This window comes from Sminthopsis crassicaudata, chromosome 3 (genome assembly GCF_048593235.1).
Source record: "Sminthopsis crassicaudata isolate SCR6 chromosome 3, ASM4859323v1, whole genome shotgun sequence".
Taxonomy (NCBI): Eukaryota; Metazoa; Chordata; class Mammalia; order Dasyuromorphia; family Dasyuridae; genus Sminthopsis; species Sminthopsis crassicaudata.
Window position 1 is genome coordinate 42,389,940 of NC_133619.1, and position 18,759 is coordinate 42,408,698.

Genomic DNA, 18,759 nt, shown 5'->3' on the forward strand with positions numbered 1-18,759 from the left:
TAGATCCTCTTTTTAGCTCAAAAGTTCCATGACACAATTTGAAAACTAGAATTTAAAAAAAACTAAATAGCTAAGCAAGTAGTAGTACTAGGGACACCTAGGCAGCACAGAAGCCTCAGACACTTTACTAACTGGGTACCTCACTTTCCTCATCTGTAAAATGATCAGGAGAACAAAATGGTTTCTTTGCCCAAGAAAACCTCAAATGGGGCCAGAGTCAGACACAACTGAATAAACAGAGCACTAATATAACTTGATAATGGGACTTCATTACACATTTAAGAGTTCAAGAGATGAAATAACTCAGATGCATTCTAATTGCTCTGTTCAACTACAGTTGGATAGCCAATGCAATATGCTCTATGTCGATAATGTACACCAGGCACTGCCAACATGACTACTCTTGTGGTTTCACAGTTCCACTGACTGTAGAAACAAGAGTTTTTGACTAATTAATAACTCACTCAAAGCTGGTATGGTAGTGACTACATTCTTTCTCTGCCCCTACTTAGTCCAAACTGGTTCAGATCTCTTTGATTTACTGCTAGGTCCAATTAAGAAACAACACTATTGCAAAGTGCCCCAAGCAAAGTCTATTCTTGTGGAAAAAAGTCTATCAACTAGTAATGATGGTCATAAAACTAATATTTAAGACTGCTAATTTTTTTAAAGGACATAAATTCCTTTCTTCCCACACTATTATATAATTTTGACATTATGTTCTTATACTAGTGATAATCTACCACACCCACATTATATAACATTACATATTGTACATTATTATAGGCTTCTTTGAATAATTCACAAATAGCATGTTTAAATGAACTGATACAATGTGTATCACTGAACTTGAGTGTGTGGATCAGTGTGTTTTAATTATGCTTAAATGCTGATGTTTTATTCCACCTTATTGAGATTTTAAATCTTGAATATGTTATTACTACTTGCAACTGAGCTGTCATGGGCTAGATAACAATTTCACAGAAACAAAATTATTTGTTAAAGATATTTAAAGCTAGAAATGATTTATGATCTATTCTATTTCCTCTCTTCCCCACTTTTTACAGATGAGAAAACAGTCCCAGACAAATATCATAATTTAATTAAGGGTGACCATCCTGATGTCACAGTTAAGGTTGGAAATCAGCCAGAAGATGCCCCAGTACACACACAGTTCAATTCCAATCTCAAAACACTTAAGAGCTGTGGACAAAATACTTTACCTCTCTGCCTCAGTTTTCTATAAAATGGTGATAATAGCCCCTATCTCAAGGCTGTTGTGAAGACTAAATGGGATGATCATTTAAAAAGTGCTTAGCACAGTGCCTGACACATGGCAGGAGCTATATTATTGACAGCTTAATACATATTCTGTGTCACTTGGTTTAAACAACGCTTATATGCAGAAATCTGCAAATGTGGAAAAATTGGACTTTACTATTGAGAACTTAGAAATTCCAAAGAATTTATCTTGCTGTCTTAACTGGAGCAGTTACTTGAAAATTCTACGTGAAGTAAACCCTGTACTCTAGTGTTTTGTTTTTAAAAATAACATTTGTCTTGGAAGGGAAAAGAGATTCCAACATGAGGTCTCTCTGAACTTAAAGGACCACCCACAACAATCCCCTTCTTCATGTGAGACAAATTAGTGTTACTATACTGTCATTTCTTTACAAGTAGATTTCGAGAAAAGCAAAAATGATAATTTAATAGTCTTGTGACATAATATCCATGAAATAGATAAAGGTGTTTCCTTGAAACTTGTATAAGATTCTTGTAGCTAAAAAGTTTTTCCCCACCTGGCAGAAAGTGTTTTTGTGAATGAAGTTAATAGAAGAACTGCTTCATTTAAGAAAATTACAATCTGTAATTTTTCAAGAATGTATCATTTTCATAAAGTTAGATCTAACAGCTGTACTTTAAACAGTACATCAGTTAAAATTAAATTTTAGCTTTCTTAGCATATATATAGACAATTCAGGTATCTGTATAGTAGTCAGAATCATACATTTATAAATACCTGTGTGTGTATATACATGGTACTTTTATGTTTTTGTAGCACTGTTCTTAGATCTAAAAAATGTTAATAAAGATGCAAATTGCTTATAATACTTTGGTACAGCATATCAGCTATAACTTAAAGTGGAAAACGTGTTTATTAACTTTCAAACTTCCCTCATACAAGGCCATAAAAAAATTCTCTATTTTCATTATACATGAGTCTTAACATCTTTCTACATAGTTACAATGGCATATATATTTATAATTTAGCTTTTCATAATACATGTTAAAGTACATCATGAGTTTTGTTAAATATTTATAAGCACTCATTTTCAAATCAAATACTTCAAAAAAAATTTTTCTGTACATAGTTTAGGAGATTAGCATATGATACTCTATTAAGGTGTGTGTGTGTGTGTGTGTGTGTGTGTGTGTGTGTGTGTGTGTGTGTGTGTACACGCATGTGTGTGCATGAATATGTGATCAGAAGATCAATAGAACATGTGCTAAATTTTTAGTTAGCATTCCTATGTGGTATTGCCTATCTTTTTGCTTTGGTCACACAAACACACAATCCTTCAGTTCTGAAAATTAATGTGGGGCCATATTAGTTTAGCTAGCAGCTGGATCAAACTAATATTCAACACTATTAAATATAAGAACTGTCTTAATATCAAATTTTTCTGCACTCTATTACAAACTGCTGGCTTCTGGCTTAAAATACTATCTGTGAATAGGAAAGAGAATTCTGCTACTAAGTATTTCTATTTCATTTTGTAGTATTCATAAGAAAAATACTGAATGGCCATAATGAAAACAGTTTTGGGGGTTCCCACAAGTTGATACCAAAAATTCTGGGAAGCTGGGCTAGGCCATGCATGGTATGGCAGCAGAAATCATCATGGGAATAAATATATTTGTACACTGTAATCAAGTCTTCACTTGCAGTGGTTTTTCTTTTTCAAACTTTTTGGCTATACTCCTTTCCAAAAAAGAGAATGATGCTTGAGATCCAGCACCTTGATAACATTATGCTTTAGTAATAAGCAGTGTGCTTTTTGTGGATGAAAACCTGATTAAGAAAAAAAAAATTATGCAATCAAATTAAACCATAGAACACACTAAGATTCCTCTCTACAAAGTAACTGAAGGGAGGTGGACAATGAAAGTATATACTTAAATACACATATAGGGATAAGCTGATAAACAATTTTTTTTCATACAAGGTATGAAGATGAATAGACTTGGAAGTTCAAACCGTATTTGCTATATTATAATCCCTTTCACCATTGGGTTGCAGTTGAACAACTACACTCTCTTGATTCACTTCATTTTCAGCATCACTACTATCAATATCTTCATTGTCATCCTCCTCCTCGTAGTCTGAAGATTCTGTCATATTCTGATGGGAATGTGATTCTGATAAAGCTCCAAACGACTGGGCACTAACAGAAGCTAAAGGTCTAAGTAAAGGAGTATGTTCTGAGACTTCATTCTCTTCTTGACTACTGTCCGTATCAGAGTCTGAATCTCCTTGTGAAGGAACAACTTTTTGTTTACATACTGGACAGGTTTTTTTGGTCTTAGTTAGCCAAGGATCCACACACTTGCAGTGGTACGCTGTTGAGAAAAAAATACATGTTATTCAGTTGGCAAAATGTGCTTGGAGTATACATCTTTTTTCATTAGAATGTTCTATATTAATTACTAACTGGATAAAAAGTACACTAGGAAATTGCAGTTTATATTTTCTTCTGAAAACAGGTACTCAGTGAAGTATATTCTACAATTCCCCTATTAGAAAGTATTCTTCTTGGGGACGAGAACTCTCTGTCTGTTATTTGTCTCCCCAGTGTTGACAGCAAAGTACCTGACACATGGCAAACACTTTTAAAATGTTTTTTCAGTCATTTACCTATTTATGTACTTTTATGAGATCATTATTTTCATGGAAGGACAAAAAATGAGACATCCTATTTCTGTAAAACTTTTCTCAAATACATCTCAAATATGAACTAACTAAACAACAAATACTACGATGCTTAAAACATTTTGAATACAATGACATAAAAATCAATTGAAAATTGCTCATACCATGGGAACAAGGAAGGATTCTGAGTTTATCTCCATCTTCATATTCATCCAAGCAAATGGCACATACGTCATACTCATCTCCTAAGTTAGAAAGTTGTAAATTGAAACTATAAGACTGATAGCTGCCATAAGATTTTAAGCATATCAAATTAGGTTTTTATTATTTTAAGAAGTTTTTAGAGTAGGATATTGAGGGTAGGGGGGGTATGTGCACACCATTCTTATTTGACACAGGCTAATGATATTTTAAAAACTTAAGGTATCTACATTCAAAAAATCAATTTCTATGCAAAATGCATATTGGATTTATTTATGCATGCACAATGCACTAAATGCATTTGCTACTATTACAAGGCAGACTTGGGAAAACCACAAATCTGAAAATTGCTATTAGAATTCTAATGTTAATTATTATTTAAAAACAAAAGACTCTTTCCTAAAAATACTCAAATTATTGATACTTCTTAATCCAGAGGACATTTCTAAAATTTCATTTATTATCATTTTTATTAATATGGAGATAATGGCTCAAATCCATAAAATGATGGAGGACTAGCTTTCCAAGTTTCTTTCAGTTTCAGCAATGTTTTGGCTGTCTGCTTCACTCCGGATTGTTTGGCTTATAATTATGAAACAATGTTCTAATTTAGCTCTTACATATGGCCAGAAAACTTGACTACTTTACAATATAATTTTCATCAATATTTCCTCAGTTATCCTCCAAAATCAAATTATAAAAAAGCTGATCTATAATTCGATACATATTACCTGCAAAGAGAAGGGTAAATGTTCACAACATCACAACCCAAGTGAGTTGCTCTCATTAATCACAGGAAGAATGTTAAAAAAGAGGCAAGAAAACTATTCTTTATGCCTGAAGCCTTCAGCCCACTCTCAACACCAAAATGAGGCATTTCCCCCCCCCCCCCCAGTAACCATGGGAAGTTCCACAGTAAGAGTAAAACATATGCCTCAGTTGCTGTGTGGCCTATACAGTAAACAAACTTCTGGAATCTAGAAGTGAGAAAACCTGGGTTCCAATACTATCTGATGCTTAAAGAATGTACTACAAATAGCTGGTTAATAAATGTTTGATAAGTAAATTGCATTAACTGGCACATCACTTAATTTTGCACCTCATCTTCAAAATAGGAATTTTAGTACCCACTTAACTTATTTCAAGGCTCAAAAGAGAATCTAAACTTCTTTGTAAACTTCAACACACTATCAAGTATTATTAGAGTTTTGTTCAGGATCTTTAAACATAAATGATGTCAAATATTAAATATATTTATAGTATTAACTATGCCAAAAGATACATTGTGCTAAATGCAATTATTATGTTGCTTTGACAATATACTGTTTTTCAGTAATGTTCTGTGGCCTAAAAGCTTGCTGCACTCAGCTCCCCCTTAGGTCATGACATTTAGCCTATGCTGTTTTCCTAGAATTGGCTAATAGCGTCAGATCACGTGGGCATGTATGCACACACATATGTGAAATTCTGAGTGGGAAGACACCTCAGACGTCATCCAGTCCAATATCTACCTGAACAAGAAAATCTTCACACATCCCTGACAACTGTCATCCGACTTCCACTTGGAAGATCTTCACTGATGGAGAATAGGTACTTCCCTGCCTAAGAGACAAGGTAGCCTAAAGTTCACAGCATTCTGGATTTGAATCTTACCTTGGTTACTTAACTATCCCCCTGCACAAGCCAGAGACCTCTCAGAACCTGTATTTCATTATCCATACAATAACATTTGCCTTAACTACTTTATATACTTGTAAAGAAGTGATGAGTTTTAAAATTCTACAAATTAGTATAACTCATCACTAGAGTTATTAGTAACTCTACTTTAGACAGCTAAAATTTTAGAGTGGAAGAGTGAAAGGCTGGGAATAATGCCAACATAGGAACTGAGGCACTGAAGAAAGAGAGGGGGTGCCTTTAATAGAACAGGGAGTCTGGAGGAGGGACTGGAAGGAAAAGACAAGGAAAGCAAGAGACATAAAGACTGAAGCTGTTTCCAGTGATCTGGAACCTAAGTGGCAGAGAAAGGGGCTGGACAAACATCCTTTGCACTGAGGTTATAGCTAAACCCTTGGAAGCTCATAAGGAGACTGACAGGGTCCCAAGGGAGAAGAGGGCTAGCTAATAGGGACTGAGGAATGATCAGACACATAACAGAAAAACGAGGAGAGAATGTCACCATAAAAACCCCAAGAGGTCAGCACCCAGGAAATGAGTATGGTCAACTGAGCAGAGAGAGACCAAGGAGGAGGAGGATTAAGGGGGAAAAAATTGATCAGATCTGGCAATCAGAGGCCAATAGTAAGTGCAATTTCAATGAGTGAAATGGTGCAAAGGTTGAGAAGTGAGAAGGGAAATGGGAGGCAGGAATATACATCAATTTTTCAAGTAATTTGACTAGGAAAGAGAAAAGATCTAGGAAAATATTTTCAAGAAGATGACAGTGAAAGTATTTTTAGGGATGAGTATGATCTGGGTACCTTTGAGAGTAGGACAGATGAAATTAGTTGATGAGAAGAGAGTTGATTAAGGGCACAATCTTCTAGGGGCTGGCAAAGAGTAAAAGAGACTAGGAGATTATATAAATGGGTTTTGAGGACTTCCTTTTTTACTAAAAATAAAGTAGCAGCAAGGTCTTCAATTGAGAGAGGAGCAGAGGAAGAGGTATAGGGGTGGGGGTGGGGGAAGAGGTCTGAAATAGCTCCTGTGTGTAGTGTGGTAGGGAATCAGATCTGACCATGTCAACACTCCATAACCTACCCGCAACTCCCAGTGAAAACTGATCATCTCCAGGATTAAATAGAAAATCACCTGTTTGGCTTTTAAGTTCCATCATGACCAATCCTCCTCTTCTCACACCTTCCATGAAATTTGTGATCTAGTAACAATGACTTCCTTGTGTTTCTTAAACACCACACTCTGATTTCCTCACACCAAGCATTTTTACTATTCCCGTGGCTGAAATAATTTCCCTCCTCTTCTCCAACTCCCTCTTAAACTTAGTGCTTTCACTCTGTTAATTATCATTTGTACTCAGTTGTTTGCTTTTTATTTCTCTGCTACATAGTGATATCTCTGAAAGCAGGGCCTGTTTTGCCTTTTTATGTATCCTCAGAACTTCCCACAATGCCTACAACCTAGCAGGTTCTTAATAAACAAATAACTATTTGAGTGACAGAAACAAAAGGCTTGCTTTACTGTACTCAGAGTCCATTTAAGGTTGGATAAAATGAAATTACAATATAGGAGTAAACCAGGGTTAAGGTCTGGCAGGAAAGGAGCAGGGACAAGACAAGAGGCCCAAGAAAGTCAAGAGCAAGGGGCAAGTGCAGAAGCATAGTGGATGGTCCTCAGATTAAGGTTGCAAAGAGAAAAGACAGTTTAAAAGCAGGGCTAATGGTCATTGCTGCTTCAAAATCATAGGTTCAGATCTCCTCCTTTTCCCCAAAAAAAGTATGAAAATATTTCTGACCCAAAGAAATCTATCATAATATCGTCCTATTAATAGGATTTTGTTCTTCTAAGGAGTTGTTTATAATAACCAATTCATACTCTTGTCATATCCCCTTTGTAAAACACACACAACGATAGGTTTGAGTTATTGGAAACAATCTGATAGCCATAGAATTAACTGAGGATAAGTGATTGAAGAACTGAAAAGTGGCTACTAGATACTGGAATCAAGCCCATGATCTTGATTTCATTAGCACCATGTTCTAAGAAACCTGAGTTAACTGGCTACAGAATCACAAAATAAATAAATACATAGTTTGCTTAGCCTTTTATGCTAATTTCTTTCAGGCTCCTTTGAATAAAGTCTACTTGTTTTCTACTAAGGCCAAAGTGTCATAAAGCATAACATTTACTATGCATCCAAATACATGTCACTATTTTGTTCCCTTAACTTAACTTATTTATTTTTATGTACAATGCTTTATAAAAATCATATTGGGAGAGAAAAGTAAGAACAAAAGGGAAAAGACAGAAAAAAGAAGTGAACATAGCATGTGTTCTCCTTAGTTCTTTTTCTGGAAGCAGATGGCATTTTCTGTCCAAAGTCTACTGGGACTGCTTTGGATCACTGAACCACTGAGAAGAACCAAGTCTTTCCTAGTTGATCATCACACATTCATGTAGTTATTGTGTACAATGTATTCCTGGCTCTGCTTGTTTCACTTGGCATCAGTTTATGTAAATCTTTCCAGGCCTTTCTACAATCAGCTTGTTCATGATTTCTTATGGATCAATAATATTCCAATGCCTTCCACAACTTATTCAGCAATTCCCCAACTGATGGGCATCTACTCATTTTCCAATTCTTTGTTCCCACAAAAAGAGCTATTACAAACATTTTTGCACTTGTGAATTCTTTTCCTTCCTTTATGATTTACATGGGATATAGACCCAGCAATGGCACTGCTGGGTCAGAGGGTATGCAGTTTGATAGCCCTTTGGGCATAGTTCCACATTGCTCTCCAGAATGGTTAGATCATTTCACAACTCCACCAACAATGACATGTTAATATTTTTAAATAGGAAAGAACCTTGTCTGTCCAAAATATATTTTGGTACAGACAGACATAACTCCATTTATTGCACTTTGAAAGTATTGCACTTTTTACAAATTAAAGGTTTATGTCAACCAGATTTTTCCAACAGCATGTGTTTACATCATATTTCATTTTGGTAATTCTCACAATATTTCAATTTTTTTTTAAATCATTACTATTATCTGTCATGGTGATCTGTAATCTCTGAGGTCCCTTCTATCTCCAAAACCAATAAATTCCTCCCTTCATACATCTGAGAGATAGGCTATCTCTTATTCTCCTAGTTTGCTTATAGTATCACTCTTTAGGTGTGATTCATGATCCCATTTTGATCTTATCTTAGCATAGGGTGTTAGATGTTGGTCAATCCCTAGTTTCTGCCACTTCACCTTCACTTACTCCCTTCTACTAGCTACAACAGGGGACTTAATGTGGCGTCTGTGAAATTGTTTTATTAATTTTTAACTATTTCTAACAACTGCTTTTCTTTTTAATTATAAGTATTTTATTTTGTAAACTTTTAAAACACAATTCTCAGAGGTCCATGAGCTTCACCAGACTGCCCCACAGGTTCAGTACATACAAAAAGGTTAAGAACTCCTGTTCTATGATCTCATTTCTAACATCTTTACTTCACTGAAATAGCTCTCTCTAAAGTTAACAATGCGCTCCTAACTGCCAGAACTAAAGACTTTAATTGCCAAATCTCAAACCTCATCCATCCTGGCCTCTCTGCAGCCTTTGTATCTTAATCACAGGCTCCTCCTACAATTTCAGTCCTCTACTTTCTCCCAGCTCCTTCCTTCTCAGTCTCCTTGGTTCAGTCTTCATTCCTGTCACACTCACCAACTATAGGTGTCCAGCAAAGCTGTCTTCAGACTTCTCCTTTTTTCATTCTATACTATCACACTTGTTTTCAGTTTTAGTTATTACCTCTAAGCCATTATTCTCAGTTCCAATTTATCTGCCCTCACATCTCACCTGATTGTCACCAACTGGCTTCTTAGACCCCCTCAAAATGGATGTCCCAAGTACATTTCAATTCAACATGTCTAAAAAAGAATTCATTCCTCTCCCCCCCAATCCCAACAGAACCTCCCCTCTTTCCAACTTATCTATTATTGTTGAGGGCTCCCACTATCCTCCCAAACAATTCAAGCTCACAGTCTCTGAATCATTTTAAACTTCTCACTTTCACTCCCAAATCTATAAAGGCACATCTTCAAAACATCTTTCATTAATAACCCTTTCTCTTCATTTACAAAGCTGCCATCCTGCTGCAAGACCTGTAGCACCTCCACCCTGGACAAGACCTTGCTAATTAGTCTCTTCCCACTCCAATTCATCCTCCACTCAGCTAGCTCAAGTCTGACCATACTTCTCATATACCCAAGCCTTCATAGCCCAGTCCTTCCACCTTTTCTAGTCTTCTTGTAACTTACACATCTCTACTCTAAAGGGCAGACTGACAACACAACCTCTTGCTGTCCCTCAGATATGACGGACCATCTCCTGGATCAGTGCAGGCTCCTTTCCTCATCCCCATCTCTTGACTTCCTTCGTCCCAAATTCAGGGAGACATTTTAAAACAGGAGACGTTTTTAAGTCCTAATTACTAGTTCCTTCCTTCTGAGATTATCACCTTCCGTTTTTTATATATATATAAAATTAATATTATATATATATACATGTATATTATTGCATAATTATATGCATGTTATCTCTCTAATTAGAACATGGGTTCCTTTAGGGAAGGTACCATGTTTTTGCCTCTCTTTATATCTCTAGCATATAGCACAGTGCCTGGAACATAATAGTAACAAATTAACAAATGCTTGTTTTTTTAAACTGGCCAAGTGACAAACTCTATAGGCCTCCGTTTTTGTAAAATCTCTGCACTGGATGAAAAAAGCATTCTGAAAAATAACTAGAGTGCTCCTACTTATATATTCTAAGTCAAGATCCCTTTGTATGGTTTGCATATTTACTTTGCTTTTAACATTTTATTTTTTTACTTCCAATTCTAGCTGAAAAACACAAAAAAACTTGTTTAGTTTATTTGTCCTTTTTTTGTAAATAAACAATTTATATCATATCTCTTACATTCTAAATTTGAAGTATTAGATCACCTTGGAAAAATAATCACTATGATGAAAATTCAGGCAGAAAACAATAGACTCTTAAGAGTCATGATTTTCTACTAAGCAAAAAAAAAAAATCACCTTAGGTTTCACATGTGGTCACATTGAAGAAAGATAGCTCCATGTCATCCCATATGCTTACCCCCTACAGAGATAATGTTACAGTCACACAACGTCTAAATAAACTACACCTGTTCATATTCTAATCAGTCATTATCAAATATTTATACATTTCAGGTGAAATACCCCCCCCCAAGCACATCAAGTTGGTTAAGCTCTTTAATCTTTTGTTTTATTTTATCAATACTTTCCACAGGAGGCTGTGAGAATTTCTACTTTGTAGAGGAAACTTTTTATAACTCTCATACTTTTTAGATGCTCCATCTTAGAAGTACCACGTAAGTCTGCTAAAAGGGACAGGACAAATGGATGTCCTTAAAACTACAAGTGCCATCTTTTGCCCTCTTTAATCTATATCTAGACAGATAATCACTAGCAAATCAGTAGAACTATTCATGGGTTCCCCATTAAGTTTTATTTCCAAAGATCTTCTTGAAAACAAAAGACATACTTACTGAACACATTCAAGACAAACACATAATTACCACTCTGGGGAAACATTTGCTCCATGCACTACTCCCCAGTGTGAACAAAGAAGATAAATATGATTAAATACCAATCTTGAATCTACACAGACAGATGCTAGAAACTCTAAGACATGAGGCTGAAATGGTTTTGTTGGGACCTACATGCTCCCATCAGTCATATGCCTCACTCACCTAGAAAGAAGAAAGGAAGAATGCTGATTCTCCAGCCTCGACAGAGCTGTAGCTGGCTAGAGATGGTGTCTTAAAATCAACACAACTGAAAACACAAAAAAATCTGGGTGAAAGAACTATAAACTAGATGCCTTAGAAAAGCCTGGCCAAAAAAAAAAAAAAAAATACATACATATATATGAATGTATGTATGTATATATCACGTCTGATGAGACTTCATCTTCTTGGTTATGAGAATTTTGTAGAACTTTTAATAAACAGCATCATCCATCTCAAAAGAGAAGATGTAGGTGCTTCTTAAAGAGGCAAACTATATAATCACTCAAGTACTGGGGCTAAAATTGCCCAAAATTTGATTCACAATGAAATAACTATGACTAATTTATTTTCTCTTCTTAAACATATTTTTCATGCATACTTAAAATTATTCTATTTTCTATAACTACTAAAGGTATTTTCCAAATATTTGCTACTTTGGCAGTTACACATATGAATAAAATATTACTTTCTGATTTTATTCAGTAAATTCAATATTAAACACCTACTGTATATCAAACACAAGGAATACAAAGATTTAGAACTAAGAGTCCCTTATTCTCGGGATATTTATCTACTAGTTAAATTATTACTGAAAATTTTACTAAATCAAAACTATTAAACATGAATGGTCTATGATAGAAATATAATATAGTGTTTCATGATAATTATCATGAAAATAATTAAATTCACAAAAATTGAAGAATATTGTATTTCACATATACAGAATAACAAGTCTTAAAATTCAGTTATGTTGAAAAAATTGGGAATAGAAAAATAGCATCTATCAATTCTAGGACGACTCAACAAATGTGTTCTTAAGCTGAATTAAGTTTAAATTCAAGATATTGAATTAAATTTTTTTATTTCAATTAATTGAATTAAATATATTTTAAGATATAAAGAATCTTATGATTATCTTTTTATTTAATAAATTTGGATATCACATATTAGAGACTATTAAAAGTCTGAAGTTTTATAGGAGGTAAGGATCTGTAATACAAGTGGTTTAAAAAAAAGATTGAAACTTTATGAAAAAATATTAAGAAAATGAAATACTAAAATAAAAAAGAAAAAATAAAAACCACCAATATTTTAAAATGTTTTAGCTAACCACAGTAATAGTCTTAAAAGTTATGCTTTTATTTCAGAAAAAACAAAATATAAATCAGGTATAAAATAATGCAGAGATATAAACTAGACTACATTGTGATCTAGTTGATTCCACCTTATCATTACGAAATGTGCCATTTAATAATTTATAAACTATACTCTTGCACATTAAGATAGCATTTGAGAATACTCAGTTACAAAGTGAAAAAATGTATACACACATATTGTATGTGTACATACACACACATGTGCACACATGCACATAACACACATCAGAGAGGGCTCAGAAAGATAAAAACAAGATTATGAGTCCAAAGGGAAGACAGAACTAAGTCACTGCCAATTTTGGCTTAAGCATGAAATTAGGGTTAGGGTTTGCAGGTCTAAAATCATCACATAGGTGAATCTGAATGAAGAATAATTTGTGCCTATGTACAATAGCACATCATAGATTAAGAATCGGCCCGTGGAAATGATGAGCAGAATGCTCCTGCAAAATCCTCCATGAAATGAAGCAAAATGAAATGTAGTATGTACAAAGTAATAGCAATGTTTTGGGATGATCAGCTATGATCAGTCAGCTATGAATGAATTTGCTATTCTCAGCAATGCAATCATCCATGACTCCTCTGAAAAACCTAAATTTTGATGAAAAATCCTATCCACACCCAGAGAAGGAACTGATTGTTCTTTGTCTCTCATTTATTTTTCTTGAGAGTTTTTGTTCGTTTGTTTGGGGGGAATATGTTTTCTCTCACAACATGCCTTTTATGGAAATATTTTCCATAACTTCATAAGTATTCTATTACTGGGGACTGGAGGTGGGGGATAAGGGAGAGAATCTGAAACTCAAAAGTTTTAAAAACAAATGTAAAATTATTTTTAAATATAATGGGAGAAAAATATTAAATAATTTTTTTAAAATGTGCCTATGGTTACATGGGCAATGAAATTAATGGGTCAATGAAAAGTTCTCAGAACTCCAAGTCCAGCATTCTTTCAATAATTCCATATCACCTTAAATACAGGACTTCACATTTATCCCTGTTAAAATTTCATCTTACTGGTTTTAGATCAAGCCTGTCAAATTCATGTAGAACATTCATTCATTCATCACTCACATGGCTATGCTTCTCAACTGTGTTAATTGCAAAAATACTAATTTCTTTTATATCGTCATCCAAAGCACTAAGAAAAATCTTCAGTAAGGAGCCTTGTGGTACTCCACAATGGATCCAACTCCAATTTAGCAAAGCTGTAATTTGATATAGAACCATTAATCAATACTATGCATATGGTTGTTCAATCAATTTAACATCCACCTTACAATTAAACTCAGTACAATTCAAAAACATTTATTAAATGTCTCCTACATTCAAAATACTAACCTTCAATCCAAAATTTATCATTTCAAGCCACAAAAAAATCATGGTTAAAATATTCCTGCGTACCTATTTCACTTGGAATAATCTGGTTGGGTTTAATATTAACTTTTTTTGGATATTTTAACCATCTTATTAATAACCTAAATTCCTTATTTAGGAAAAGTTAGTTCTGTTACCATTATGTTCTGCCTCCAATTTATGAAAACAACATGCTCTACATTCCTTCAAAAAATACTCAAATATGAAAATAAACTTTTTCTCATAGTGTGCCTATGCGATTAGCAAGCTTAAAATAAAGAATCAGGTTGCAGAGGCAAGAGGGGGGAAGTAATTGGAAAAAGTACACATCTGAACTCTATCCCACAACTATTGCAATCAGATCTAAAAAACGTTCCAAACTGATTCCTGATCAGAAAATTTCAAAAAAATTTCACACTAACTCATTTTTTTCCCAGCCCAGGTCAGCAAAAGAAGACAGAAGACTGAGGATTGGTGCTAGCCAGGAAAGACTGGGACATTCTGGTGAAGGGAAAGGCCATGTACCATTTAAAAAAAAAAAAAAAAAAAAAAAAAAAAAGAAAAGAAAAGAAAGAAATCCCAGATTCATTTAGAGGGACCTAACTAACATCTTGTAGAATGTATTCAAATTTACTTTGAGGGTAAAAACTCACTATCTGACAAAAATATGTGTTTGGGGGAGGAGGGGTTGTATATATATCTTCACATACATAGTATGTGAGTAAAATTTATAAAAATAAGAATCATTCTCCAATTGATGCATCATCAAGAACATGAAAAGGCAGTTTTCAGACAAGGAAAACAAAGCTTTCAATAGTCACATGAAAAAATCTATCTCCAGCAAGATAATGGTGAACTCTAAGTGCAAACTGAAGCATACTTTTAAAACTTTCTTATTTTGTATATGTATTTTATTTTGTAATATGGCTTATAGTTCATATTTTACATGACTTCACATATATAATTGATATATTGCTTACCTTCTCATGAGGTGGGAGAGAAGTAAGAGAAAACTTTGGAATTCAAAATTTTTTTAATTAATATTAAAAATTCTTTACATTTAACTGGAGAATATTTCACAATAAAAATATACTTAAAAGGGAAAAAAATACACTCAATTCTAAGTGACAGCTCTAAAATGGATTAAGAAGAGGGACCAGAGCCTATCAATACATTTTGGTCTGAGAAGTGGTTATGTGCCCTAAACTGTATAATGGAAAAACAAAAACAAAACCAAGATCAGAAGCAAGCAGCAACTGTGTGATTCTCTAATCAAGAAGAAAAGGGTTCCCAACTGAAGCCTGCAGAGGAATCACCAGGGCAGGAATCTCAGACCAAATGGAATCTTACCACTTTATCATGCAGACCTAGCAAAACTTTCCAAATGACTGTTAGTGATTTAGTCATGTAGCACTGCATTGGAATTTCCAAGCAAAGACAAGCCCATAGGAGTGTTGTTTAGACCCAAACCCAGAACAGAAACTTCTACTAAGAATTCAAAGTAGGAAGTCAGTGTTCAAACTTTACTAGGGATCACACTAAAGTTTGCAAGTTCTCAAGCTAGACTGTCCCTGAGATCCTAGAATAAAACAATACTCAAAACCCCAAGAAAGTGGCAGAAGGACCTAAGAGGATGCAAACACCCCAGATAGTCCCCTAGATATTACAAAGCACAGTCCAGAACCCAAAAATAAATAAATGTATAAAAAAGTAAATAAAGAAGAAAGGAAAAGAGGGAGTCAAAAAGTCAAAAAGTAGCCTGGAAAAATGAGCCAAAAAAATAAAAATCCCAGAATAATGAACAGCTATGGTAACAGAGACACTCAAGATGCAAACTTATAAGAAAATGATAACAGAGAATCTACAAAGCCTCTGAAAAGAAAAGCACAGCTTGGACATATGTTTAATCAGAATTACTGAAAGAGATGAAGAAAAAAAAAACTTTTTTTTTAAGTAAGAAGTGAAAGCTGTAGCTGTAGAAGAATTCCAATAAGTACAAAATTTGCTGAAAGAAACAATCTCCTTGAGAATTAGAATAAACAAAATAAAAACTAATGACTCTTAAAACAACAAAAATTACTAAAATAAATTTACTAGGAAAAAAAAAAGAAGAAAATGTAAGGTATCTCATAGCAAAGAAAAAAAAAAACAACTGACCTGGAAAACAAAGGAGAAATAAATTTAAAACTCACTGAATTATCTAAAAGCCAAGATTAAAAAAACAAAACAAAACAAAACAAAAAAAAACTACTCAGATACTTCAAAATAAGAGGGAAAAGTGAAAATGGAATCCACCAGCCATCTTCTAAAATAAATCTCAAAATGAAAACTGGAAACATCATAGTTAAAATCCAGAGCTTCTAGGTCAAAGAAAAATTAGTTCCAGAATGAAAAGATTGAAGTCACAGTCAGGATCAGATAAGATTTATCAATATAAAGTAGCAAAGAGCTTGGAATATGATATTACAAAAGGCAAAGAATGGATCTTCAAAAAAAAAAAAAAAAAATCTCTAAGCATTCCTTAAGAAATGGCCAGAGGGGCAGTTAGGGGACTCAATGGGAAACAAAAGTTTATTTGGCATTCCGTCTCCCATTCCTTCCTGCATGTTACTATACTCATATTTTCATGGACCCCATTATAAGAAATAGTAAGTTCTTCCCCTTCTTTCTTCTTTTTATGCTTATATACCACTCTTCCTCTCCCTTTCTTTTGTCCTTTTAAAACCTTCAGAACAGAACTAATCCACTCCCAAGTGTCCACTGTTTTTCTTATTTAACTTTCCCAATGCCCTGTGGAGACATTAATTCTGAAGGGACCTTGTTTCTTCTTCCTCCCTATTATATAAAGCACTCAGAGGCTATCCTCATCTGAGTAAAGCAGTGAGCCTGTTAACAGTGGGATGCAGTTCTGGAGTAGAAGTCATCACTTATGCTGTAGTTTCTGATCATTATTTTAAGGTCTGATCTGTTTCATTTCCCCTCTATTCTGGGATGACTCTGACTTCTCCATAATAATCCAGGAAGCTCATTACTAGAAGAACTTCATCATCCTGCAAGACCACAGGAGCCTTAGTCCTCTATCTCACACCTAGTCTCTGCCCCACTGATGGAAGAGCAGAGCCATTAACTCACCAAAACTCCACTTCCAAAAAGAGCTCAACATTTTCCCATTTCTCACCCAGCTTCACAACTCAGACTTCTCTGACCTTTCCACTACATCTCAAGAAGAGTACCTTCACTTACTCATCCCTACCCCTGGCCTATAGTAAGCAAATGCTTACTCAATATTTATTGACTACTGGCAATACCAGGTTTTTTCCTGGAATAAGTGTGAAAGAGAGGGCCAGCCTGCCATTAGGTTGGAAGTCCAACAGACTTCATTCTTGACTCCTCTATAAGCTTCTGACATTAGAAGAAACAATTCTCTCCTACATTTTCTCTCATCCCTTGGCTTTCATGGCACTATATTCTACTGATTTTTCTACCTACCTGACCACATAATTTCCTTGGTATAGGAATAGGTAGTTATACTTTTTTAAAAATAGTATTTGATGGATACATTTCTGATCTTGCTATCACTCATAATGTGAAACTCTAAAATTTCTTTGTTTTATTTCCTATCAGTCCATCTGCCTTACCTCTCCCTTAATCTATTATTCATATTCTTGCCAAGCACATCAATTCCTCTACCTTTCACTGTCAACATTTTTTAGGACATTATCCCTGAACTTGGCTATCTTCTCTTCCCTTCCAATCTCAACTCCTTGGTTATCCAGTAAAACTCTTCTCTACTAAGGAATTCATCACGTTCATGTCCTGCTAAACCTCAGTCCTGGATTATTCTAACCATCAACTCCCTCCTGCTTTAATTAATTTGCATGCTTCTGAACAGTTACCATGGACTTCAGATGACTGGGTCCTCATTGTGGCAAAGCAATTCTTCTCTTAAAGCCAGCCTCAAATCTATATACACATTCGAAATCTTCTCTAGGCCTCCTATTACACGCCTTTCCCCCATCTCTTCCTATCAAACTCCCAGTAATAATTATTTTCCAAGTGAACATTTTAATCATATCAAAATAAATTTGTTCTGATCTCACTGGTATTAGTATGGTTGTTCCATTCATCACAGACTGAAAACTTTCTGTATCTTCTCATGAAGATTCTAATCCATACCTTTCTATATAAATTTTCCATAACAGATTCCACCAAACTGTCTGGACAGATTTCTCTGATTCTATTACTACTTTACTCTGCAGGATGCCAACACAGCAAAAGACTGCACATTTTTTGTTACTTACTTTCTTTATTACATAGCATTCCCATCGCTCTCTCTGGGGCTAATCAAGTCTCTGATACTGTCTTTTATACCATTTTTTGCTGATAAGTCATTACTGGTAATGAGAGAGAAGCTATTCCTTAAGACTATATATAAAACAATTTGTTCTACCTACTGCCAATACACATATGATCTTGGTAAGTCTGTTTCCCAGAAAGTGGAATGGAAGGGCTGGCCCTGCACTTTAGAGCATGCTCAAATATTCTCTATTTCTTTCTGCTTACTACCTGAAGAAAAAGCCTTTTACTTGGCTGCTAAGGGAGAAA

The 18,759-nt window shown here is 34.6% G+C and overlaps 1 protein-coding gene across 2 annotated transcripts in view; it reads right to left on the minus strand.

Annotated features, from left to right (window-relative positions):
* Positions 1-2,137: 2,137 nt before the first annotated feature.
* The window catches only part of RNF13 (ring finger protein 13), an 81,972-nt gene continuing 65,350 nt past the window's right edge, over positions 2,138-18,759 (minus strand). For both annotated transcript variants that reach the window (XM_074298346.1, XM_074298347.1), the window contains 2 exons: positions 4,096-4,176; positions 2,138-3,621 (listed from right to left, as the gene is read on the minus strand). In XM_074298346.1, the coding sequence (XP_074154447.1) occupies positions 3,254-3,621; positions 4,096-4,176 (449 nt within the window). In that variant the 3' untranslated portion in view covers positions 2,138-3,253. The remainder of the gene's footprint in view (positions 3,622-4,095; positions 4,177-18,759) is intronic.